The sequence below is a fragment of the Ochlerotatus camptorhynchus genome, unplaced genomic scaffold, assembly GCF_037179485.1.
Source record: "Ochlerotatus camptorhynchus isolate MF236.1 unplaced genomic scaffold, CSIRO-AGI_Acam_v1.1 ptg000135l, whole genome shotgun sequence".
Lineage (NCBI taxonomy): Eukaryota > Metazoa > Arthropoda > Insecta > Diptera > Culicidae > Ochlerotatus > Ochlerotatus camptorhynchus.
This window is the reverse complement of record NW_027040625.1, coordinates 1,687,862-1,698,840: the sequence shown is the minus strand read 5'-3', so window position 1 is coordinate 1,698,840 and position 10,979 is coordinate 1,687,862. Positions and strand designations below refer to the sequence as shown.

Here is a 10,979-nt window from a genome sequence, read left to right as displayed (position 1 = left end):
GATAAAGCCGGCAGGGGTGGGTGCGGAGACAAATTAGCTCTGTCGAGCACTTTAAGGTGCAAACGGATGGTGCTCGATTTTTGGCCCGGGAAACTTCGCCAGGAAAAGCCCAACTCTATGGGCATCCCACTCTAAGCTTTGTATTTCTCATGATGTACTCATAAAGTTCTAACTGATATCTTACACAGCAAAAAAAAATCGTAATTCAAGCTGAAGTATGAAATAATGATGTAATAGCAAAAAGCAAATAGAATATTACATCAATGGATGTAATTTTGTTCGCAAAATCGATGTACATCGTACAATGTGATATTACACAACCGATGGATTGACCTGGTTGCAGCAGTTTCGATGTAATATTCAACAACTTTTTTTTCTGTGTAGATACCTATAACTACATATAAATACTTAAGAAATACTTGTTACTAGATTTTTTCCCTGGTTGCTAGACAAATTTCTGTTGTTTGTTTACTCAATGTTGTCAGGGATTTTATGTGTTAGGTTGAATTTTGTGCACAACGAACGTCAATCATTATTCAACCAGCGCTTCTGGGAGCCGGATAAGGAAACGGAAAATCGGAAAACTGGAAACCAACACCGGCCGGACCACACGTCGGACTGATGAAGGGCCCGACCCGATTACCCGAAACGGACCAGCCAACTTCATTCAACCGGCACAGCAACAGGGCGCAGTGATGATGGTCTACGGACTCGGTACCACCATGGTCCAGATGGGAGACGCCATCGCAGCCGAACCAGTCAAACGCAGCATCCAGCACTTGAGCAAAAAGGCAGGAGAGTAAAAATAATTTGATGAACTATTTGAGATTTTGCCAAGACGGTCCTCCGACATTATATGTTGGACGATGGAATGGTTGGTGTAGCAGCCACCGCCATGGATGTATTCGAGCAGTTCGAATGGTCGGATGGTATAGCACCGTTTGTCGTGACCGGCCCAAGATTTCCAGCGTCTGCCAAGGCTACACGAATTAGCGATGCAGCTCCCATGGCTGTGGCTGCTTCAAATGCTGCTGCTGCTGCTGCTGTTCCTTCTGCTGGTCCGTCTCCTCTAAAATTCGTCATAAAAGACGGACCAGCAGTAGCATTGGACGCAGCCGTGGGACCTGCATCGCTTGTTCGTATAGCCATGGCTGGAAACCTTGGTCAGGTCAAGATACCGCTGTCAGCTGTTCTTCGTCTGGGAGGAAATGTGGACGCGACTGCCGTTACGGGTGTAACGATGGTGAGAATCCATGGCGGGACTTGGTTGAGATTCACGGTTGTGTTTTGAAAATAATTTGATTATATTGTGGCAACATCAATAACAAATTTTGACACATGCAAACTGTGCAGGTGCAGAAAAAGTTCAGTGTTGCCAGTAACTTTAAAGATCATAATAATTGTAACCATGGGTGCCAAATAGCACCAATGACTGCACCCGGGTGTGCCCAAGTTTGTTTTGGCACACTGTGTAGAGTGACCAACCCCTTGAGGAAAGGTCAATTATGGTATTTCGTTTATGAGAATGTGTCTTTTCTTCTGACATAAAAGACAATTTAAAAAAAAGTCTGCTTTCCAGCTGCACCGATTCTCAACCTGAAGTACCCGTCTCTCTTATTTAAGTAGCTATATTTGAGATAGCTACTTGAAACGAAATTCTCATACAAAAAGATTTTTTTTTGTATAGGAATTTCGTTTCGAACGAAATACAGAATAGGGGTGAGTATGTGAGCAAACACACTTTTTCTGAACAAGTTTCATTATAATTTTCACTCCTATTCCCTATTTGGATCGAAACGGATTTGTCATAAGTATTTTTGCAAATTTGTTTTGATCAACGACAATTTCAAGACGAAGAACAGCTGACAGTGGTATCTTGACCTGACCGAGGTTTCCGGCCATGGCTACAAGAACTAGCGATGCAGCTCCCACGGCTGCGGCTGCTTCCAATGCTGCTGCTGGTCCGTCTTTTTTTATGAATTTTAGAGGAGACGGACCAGCAGAAGGAACAGCAGCAGCGACAGCATTGGAAGCAGCTGCAGCCGTGGGAGCTGCATCACTAATTCGTGTAGCCGTGGCCGTCACTGGAAATCTCGGGCCAGTCACGACAAGCAGTGCTTGAGTTTTAATCGGAAAGTCAACAACCAAACAAAAACTATACCATTCGAACAGCTCGAATACATCCATGGCGGTTACTGCTACACCAACCGTTCCATCGTCCAACATATAATGTTGGAGGACCATCTTGGCAAAATCTCAAATAGTTCAACAAATTATTTGTACTCTCCTGCCTTTTTGCACTTCCAACTAAGACAATAAGAAATTATAATTACGAATCATAACATTAACTACACAGAAAAAAGAAAAATCCTTTCTTTTCTCAGAAAAAGAAAGCTAACGTGTTTTCGATGTTCTCGTTGCTCCACGCACCGGTCATCTTCTTGGAGGAGGAGAAGCACAGCTTCATAATAAACGGAAATTTTGTGCATTTGTGATCTATCGCGCTGTGGTTGCACTTCATGATGACGTTCACCGCCAGGGCTACGCTCGGGAACTCGACCAATCCGGAGGAGGAACTTTCCGATTTCAGCGGGAACATTCGCACTTGCGGGTTTTGCTTTGTTTTTGTTTTTATTTTCAATGTTTTCAAAAACATGCATCTTCGGCGAAAGGCCGACCCCGCACAACGAACGTCAATAATTAGTCAACCAGCCCTTCTGGGAGCCGGCGGAGGAAACGGATTTGCACCGAATTTGTCACCGCCCGAATATCATCCATCGGAAAACTGGAGACCAACATCGGCCGGAACACATGTCGGACTGATGAAGGACGCACTGCTGACCCGAAACGGACCAGCCAACTTCATTCAACCGGCACAGCAACAGGGCGCAGTGATGATGGTCTACGGACTCGATAACAACACAGCCAACACCGATAAGCTGTTCAATTTGTTCTGCCTGTATGGAAAAGTCAGAATAAAGTTCCTGAAGACCAAAGAGGGAACCGCCATGGTCTAGATGGGAGACGCCATCGCAGACGAACGTACACCCTGCCGGACAATTACTTCCCAGTCCAGCAAAAATCGCATTCTCCACTTCTTCAATACCCCTCCTGTATGCCGTCCGAGGATCTGCTGCTGACTGCATTCACCACCAAGGACTGCCACCCTCACCACCGGAAACTTCGGTCAGGTCAAGATACCGCTGTCAGCTGTTTTCGTCTGGGAATAAAAACCGATAATATTTTTCAAAATTAAAGAACCCAATTACTTTTTAGTTATCTTTAAAGCTACCGAATTATTTTCCAAGCAGTAGGAATTATTGAAATTACCCATCAATTACCCACAATTGGGTTCTTTAATTTTGAAAAATATATCGGTTTTTATATATCATCTGAAAAACCTTCGTTTTCTGAGCACAGCGATATTTTTTTCAAACCCACGCACTTTCATCTCGATTTTTAAATCAAGATTTAAAGCAAAATAATTACTTCACTGTTTGACACTAAACTGACAAACTGACAGCTCACTTCCATACAAAGCGACACCAAGGGGCGCTAATAAGGTGATTTTTGCAAATGTAATCGTACTTATTTAAAATAGTTCCAGTGTACCAAAATTGATTAAATTTTGGGTGTGGGTTCCATTTTTAATGCAGATTACGAATATGCATTTACCTCAATACCCTTAAAGAACCCAATTATTTATATTACATTGAAATTACTGTAATTATTTTAATAATTTGTGGTAATTTTCGATTACCGATCAACCTACAAGCTTGGTACACTGAACGAAAACACCCGCCGTTTACTGAATGATTTTTGCCTCACCCAAGCCCCATGCTTATTATCAGATGATTTTAAGAAGATCGTCATTCAATTCATCTTTCGACAGAATCAAGGCAAAATGTATGAATATAATTTAAAATTAGCTTTATAATCATATATACAATAATCAAAACAGAACACTGTGTGAATGATTTGCATACAAAAACTTTTCAACTCATCAGTCTTGTAATGAAAGAAAATGAGATAGAATTCAAATGATGTCCATATCTATGTAGTTATCAGAAATATTCTTGAAAAAAATAATTACACAACCATTTCAATCAGTTATTATCATTACTGTGTAAAAATAAGAAGACTACATGAGTCATCTCATATGAAATGGTCGTCTAACTATATTTTTCTAGAATATTTAAATAAACAATTAGACAATTATTTCTATTGACATAACTTTATTCCTAAAGAATGTATCTTAATTAAATCTTAAAATAATTAAATGTTTTCTCGTCAACGGATGTCATCCCGTAAAAAAAGAACGATAGAGGTACCGAGGGTACAAAATATCACTTTTTCCCGAACAAACTTGAGCCATTTACTATTCATTTTATTGTATTTAGTCAAACACTAAATTTCACTTTTTTCACAAATGAAAACAAACTCGCGCAGTCACGGTCTTCGCCGCCATTTGCTAACTGATAGAGAATAGCCAAAAGATGATGGCAAACCTGAAATAGAATGATTTTCATAAAGGGGCTATGATGATATATATTCATTTTGGTTCACAATGAAAAAAACAAATTTTTTTGTGCCTATTAATATGTAACTGATTATCGGACGACAAGAAGAAGAAAAACGTTTGAAAAGTAAACAAAAACCACTAATTGTTGATCATAAAATCATTCGACGTGTTTTTCATTCAATCTCAGGAATCATTAGTTATGCTTGACGCTGAATGAGATTTCATTCAACGATCGGTGGATGTTTTGGTTCAGTGTAGAAACCCCTCGGCATGCTCGAAACAAATTACCGGGTTTCGACAACCCTGTTGCAAACGTTCATTTTTTGTTGACAGTTCGGTCGTCAACCTTATCGACACGATAAAAAATATGTTGTTAGTAAACAACATAATGATCAGTTTTTTTTAATTAAAACCGGCGTTTGCTATGGAAAATTTTTCATTACTCAGCAGTTTTAATTTGTATTCAACAGTTTTATGGAACTGGTTCGCAAGAAAACTATAAATTGTGACCAAGGAGCTGTGCGGGCTGTTCGTTACAACGGTATGTAGCTATCCGTATCTAAAAAAAACCACGCATAATCGACACCTTCTTTCAGTGGACGGTTCGTACTGTTTGTCCTGCGGTTCAGACAAAAAGATAAAACTATGGAATCCCCATTCCGGTTTGCTGCTGAAAACCTACGGTGGCCACGCCGGTGAGGTAATGGATGCGGCCGGTAGCTGCGACAGCGGTTTCATAGTATCCGTATCGGCGGACAAAAGCGTCATCTATTGGGACGTAACAACGGGACTGCCGGTCCGGCGATTGCGTGGCCATGCTGGTACGGTGAAGTGCGTCAAGTTCAATGAGGATTCATCGGTGGCGGTTTCCGGTTCTACGGACAACACGGTCATGTGTTGGGACATACGGACGCGGAAGTTGGATCCGGTGCAGACCATGCGCGAGGCAAAGGATTGCATCAGCTCGTTGGTGGTGACGGAGCATAAGATCATTGCCGGATCGTTGGATGGATCCATTCGGCAGTATGATCTTAGGGCGGGTGAATTGACGTCCGACACGATAGGAGTTCCCATAACGCACATTGTGCAAACCAGCGATGGACAATGCTTGCTGGCAGCGTGCCTGGACAGTACCATTCGATTGATCGATACCGATACGGGGGAACTGCTGTCCGAGTACAAAGGTCACAGAACGGAAGACTATCACATCGAGTGTGGTGTGATCGGGAGTGATTCGCAGATCATTTCCGGATCGGCGGCAGGATGTGCTGTTATTTGGGATTTGCTGGAAGGCAGCGAAGTCCGGCGATTGCCGATGGAGTCCGGCGTGGTTCACTCGATGGCGCCGCACCCCACCGGGAGTGATATTATGTTTGCGAAAAGACGGCAGGTTGAATTGTGGGGCCTGCCTTCGGACGAGGTGGACGACGATGAGGAGGTGGTTGAAATATTCTAATAAATCGAAGTGTTTAGAAATGTTTGCTTTATTAGTCGCTGGAGTTTGCGTCCTAAATAATCTTGCGGAAGCATTCCACTCTCCTGATGGAACTTCTTTAGCACACGGCTGAATCGTTTTCAGCAATTTCGGAATTTGAGTTTGGTTTACTCATTAAGCACATAAATTGTAGGAACTCAGCGATGAGTAAATTTGCCTCATGTTTTTCCAGGTTTGTCCAGGTGGATTCACTCAGTCTATTGGTACTACTCCTAGACTGAGTAAAATTTTCGGTTTCTCCTCCTTGACCTGGTTTGCAAGTTTCTGCTTGCATGCCTCCGGAGTATTCTTACCGTTCTGCTTTTCATTCATTGAAGTGGCCAGATTTGATGCAGAGGAAGCAAACCCATCCGTTCTTCTGATAATGCAACTGGGACCAAAACCTGCTAAAGATTGTTGCTTGAATGAAGGCTTTTTACGGACTGAGATCGTTGAGATACATCTGCTTCAGTTATGAATTGTCTGGAGTAATCCGTATTGAACAACATTTTAATGCGTTTTAAAAATTTCTTCATAATAGTTTATTTTTTTTTTGTTCTGTTGAATGTTTGCATTATATTGCTCATTTCACACCAAACTTTTATAAGTATGATAATGAGTGTGATACACGTTTTCGTCTAATCGTCTTGGTGTCTTTGGTGCACTTATTTTTTTTTTTTTTGACAGTTAAATGATCTTTATTTCTTGTGTTTGTGTGGTTTACATGTATGAATTTTTCAAGTGACACAGATGCGTCTTTTCAACTTTAGTATAGTGAGATTTTAATTATTATTTACAGTTTCTAGTCCTATCAGGCCTATTTTAAAGTATGACCACCTTGGTGGGATTGGTATGATTTGAATTGGAAAAAGGAGTCTACTTATAACTACTATTTACAACTACAACTAACCTACAACTACTATATACACCTAACCTACTATATACAAATTGCTTATCAAAGCATGTTCTGATAAATTACATTTTTGTGCAAATTTAGTCTTAATTTCGTTAATTTTGGAATCTATTTTGGCAATGCCTGCTCTTCATGTAAATTTGTTATTCTAGTGTCGAAAGGACGATCAAGAACCATCCTCAGCACTCTATTCTGAGCGACCTGAATTTTGTTCCTGTGAGTCTGTGCACATGATTCCCACACCGGAGCTGCGTAGAGGATCGCAGGTGCTACGATTTGTTTGTAGACGGCCAGTTTGTTCACCCTTGAGAGGCGGGATCTGCGGCAAATCAGCGGATACAGACACCTAACCAAGGTAGAACACTTGACTACAGTTTTCTCTACATGCGAACGGAAGAGGAGCTTTTCATCGATCAACATCCCGAGATAGGTTACTTCGGTGGACCACTCAACCCTTGTGCCATCCATGATTACAGTACAAGATGGAGCCGGTTTCAGTTTGGGCGATTGCCGATGTAGGAACATGATCGCTTGTGTTTTGGAGGGATTGATTTTAATTTTCCACGTGGTGGCATAATCAGCAAAGGCGTTAAGGCATCGTTGAAGTTTGTTCGTTATTTCGCGAGGCATCCTTCCTTTGACGGCTATTGCGGTATCATCTGCGAACAGGAAGAACACGCAACCGTCTCCAAGGGGAGGAATGTCGGAAGTATAAATGCTGTAAAGCAAGGGGCCCAGCAGACTGCCTTGCGGCACTCCTGCTGGGATGGAAAACGTGTCGGAAAGACAACCATTCAACGATACCTTAAACGACCTTTGCTGAAGGTAGTTACGGGTGATTTTAACCAGATGTAATGGGAAGTTAAAGTTACAAAGCTTGTACACAAGTCCGTCATGCCAAACATTGTCAAACGCCTTTTCAACGTCTAACAAGGCCATGGCTGTGGACTTGGATACAGCTTTGTTACTTCGGATGTTATTCATCACCCGTACTAGCTGGTGATTGGTAGAGTGCCCCTTTCTGAATCCAAACTGTTCCGGAAGGAGAATGTTATTTTCCTCGACAAACTTGAGCAAACGATTGAGAATGAGTTTCTCGAACAATTTGCTCAGCGCTGAAAGGAGGCTGATTGGTCTGTAGCTTGAAGGCAATGTTGGATCCTTACCGGGTTTGCGGATTGGTATGATTTTTGCTACTTTCCAGATACTTGGAAAGTAGTGCAGTTCCAAACATCTGTTGAAGATAGCGGTTAGAAGAGACTGCACTTTCATGCTGAGTCTCTTCAAGATCAAGTTGAATATACCGTCAAACCCGGGAGCCTTCATGTTCTTGGTGCATTTCAGCGCTGAGCAAATTTGTTGTACTGTAATCATATCCGCCGGAGGCACGACACAAGGGGAGGCATCTAGGTTTTGAACGCATTGCGCAACCTGATCTTCGAGCGGACTTTGGATATTTGAGCCAAGCAAATGCGATGAAGCGACATGCTCGCCGATCGCATTTGCTTTCTCCTGTGGGGTGATTAAAAGCCGATCGTCATCATTTTCGACTCTGAGAGGTGGAATGGGTTTGGGATGAGTTTTCAGGACCTTGGCTACCTTCCAGAATGGTCTGGAGCGGTCGTCCAGATTCTGGACAACACGCCCGAAACTTTCATTTCGGAGTGAGTCCATTCTGGAAGCAATCTGTCTGTTCAGATCAGCCATTTCACGTTTTTTGCCCAGATCTCCAGTCCTCTGAAACTGGCGTCTACGAACATTTCTCAGGCGAATCAAAAGTTGGGTGTGGGAATCAATGGCAATAAACTTACCCCTCACAGGAACTCGTCGGACGCACGCCTCGTCAGCCACGGTTATGGCTTGGTGGAGTCCCTCCAACGCTCGGTCGATGTCCTCCACGGTGTCAAGCGGCGGGTTGTCGATGATGTGCCTGTCTACCACGCGTCCAAACTGGGCTCAGTTAACGCGATGGTAGTCCTTGCGCAGGCTTGAAGCAGGAGCCACGTTGCAGCCCAGTTCAGTCACCACCGGTTGGTGGTCGGAGCTGAGTTCGTTCAAGGCTACCGGCTTGGACAAGCCGATATTTGTCAGGAACAGGTCTAGCGTCGATGGGTTGCCCGCCGGTGAGATGAATGTTGGTTCATCCGAAAACCAAACGGAATACAGCCCATGCTGTGAGTGGTCGAACAGGAGACGACCGTTCTGGTTCTGCTGGTAGTTCCGCCAGGCCTCATGGCGAGCATTCAGATCTCCTCCAACTACGAAGCGGGAACCGGTACGGGTGATGGTGGACAGGTCCTTCTTGAATTTAGCCGCTAGTCCACTGCTGGCGGCACACTGTCGAGGGCAGTAGACGGCGATGAACTGGACGTATCCAGTCGACGACTCCACCTCCACACCAAGGGCCTCGATGATAGAGGTGCGGATATGGGACAGAGTGTGGTATTTTATTCCTTTCTTGACGACGACCGCAACACCACCCCCCCTGGAGCTGGTGCGATCAAGCCGGATAGTGTTGTGGTCAGGCAACCAGAAGCTGTCGCCGGACTTTAGATGGGTCTCGGTTAGAAGGCCCACGTCGATGCTGTGCTTGCGGAGGAAGTCGGCAAGCTCAATCTTTTTTGCTCTTACAGAGCAAGCATTCCAGGTGACGATAGTTAGCGGTTTAGACGCCATACTGGATAATGAACTTACCGAGCACTTGGATCTGTTCGGGCTTATTGCGGCACTTACGAAGAGCACCGGACATGTTGACGAAAATTTCCATCAGTTCATCCGCTGAGAACAGATCGGGGTTGTTGTTTTGCGCTGTTGGTTGTCTCCAGAATCCAGGGGGGGATGGAGAGCTTTGACCAGCAGAATCACCGGAAACTTCTTGAGGGGGGGCGGGTTGCACCCGCGAATTCGCTTGCCTTTGCTGGGGAGCACGAAGAGGCGGAAAATCCTCCGTCCTGAATGATGGGGTTTTGTCCTTCTTGCGTCCTGGTTGATTGTTGCTTGACGCCAGCTTTCGGATGCGTTTGAAGTCCTCGCGTTTGGAGCACTGTCTGTCAGAGCCTTGATGTGCACCACCACAGTTAGCGCATTTTATCGCCACGGCTCCATCCGCAGGACAGTTGGAAGTGGCGTGTTCTTGAGCGCAGTTGCTGCAGCGTGGCTTGATGTTGCAGTTGCGGGTACCGTGTCCAAAATTGAGGCACCTCTGACACTGCGTTACGTCACGATGACCGCCACGGTATGGCTCCCACCGTACGATGATGGAGTAGATCGATCGGATGGCTTGTAGCGCATTGAGCGTCACCGTCCCTTTCTGGAAGTGCACCAGGAAAAGACAATCCGGGTACGTCTTCACGTTTTCATCTCTCCTTGTCATTCGGAAGACAGCGATTGGGGCTAGCTTGTACCGGTTGATTTCGGCTTCGACCATCTTGGGGTCGAAGTTTGGTAGACCCCTGATGACTACCTTGAAGGGCTTCTCACCGGGGATGTCGTGCGTGAAGAATTCCGCCTTGGTATCCTTCAGATATTTCACGGCCACTTCGTACTCCGCTTTGGTTCGGAGCATCACCTTGGTGCCGATCCTGCCGAGCTTAAACTCAGCTGCAACGCCCAGCGATGAAAGATCGCCAATCAGCGTGTTGAGTGGGACTTGCTTCACCACCAGTGGAGGAAGCTTCATTTTTGCTGCACTCGGGCTGGCAGCAGTTTCGTTGTCGACGGCGTCGCCGAAATCACCAATGACGCTGACGTTCGTCGCGGTGGCATCGTCCCGTCCACTCGCACCATCGGACTGGCCTTGATTTTTCTTCCTCTTCTTAGACCGCTTCACCGTGGCTGAGGGGGGATTCCCTACATCGGTGGGAAGAGTAGCGTACCTATTCGAAATAGGTACACTCAAGCTACCCTCACCGCTGTTTTTCTTCTCCGTTTTCTCTCGGAGCCTGCTCCGGGAGCGCTGTCTTCCCATCACACGAAGCGACCGACACTACTGACGACGCGATTAAACTGCGAATGTTTGGAACAAACTAGAAACTTTAGAACAACTCGACAGAGCGAGCAAAGACCGAACT

General features: G+C 44.8%; 1 protein-coding gene across 1 annotated transcript; it reads left to right on the top strand.

Annotated features, from left to right (window-relative positions):
• Positions 1 to 4,962: 4,962 nt before the first annotated feature.
• Positions 4,963 to 5,982, top strand: LOC135700364 (WD repeat domain-containing protein 83). Its single transcript, XM_065220854.1, has 2 exons — positions 4,963 to 5,063; positions 5,119 to 5,982. Exons 1-2 carry the CDS (start codon positions 4,997 to 4,999, stop codon positions 5,976 to 5,978), a joined length of 927 nt encoding a protein of 308 aa, XP_065076926.1. The 5' UTR covers positions 4,963 to 4,996; the 3' UTR covers positions 5,979 to 5,982.
• The last annotated feature ends 4,997 nt before the right edge of the window (positions 5,983 to 10,979 follow it).

Coding starts and splice junctions, on each gene's coding strand:
- LOC135700364 (XM_065220854.1), top strand. CDS start 4,997: ATGGAACTGGTTCGCAAGAAAACTATAAATTGTGACCAAGGAGCTGTG. Junction 5,064..5,118: donor GCGGGCTGTTCGTTACAACG/GTATGTAGCTAT, acceptor ACCTTCTTTCAG/TGGACGGTTCGTACTGTTTG.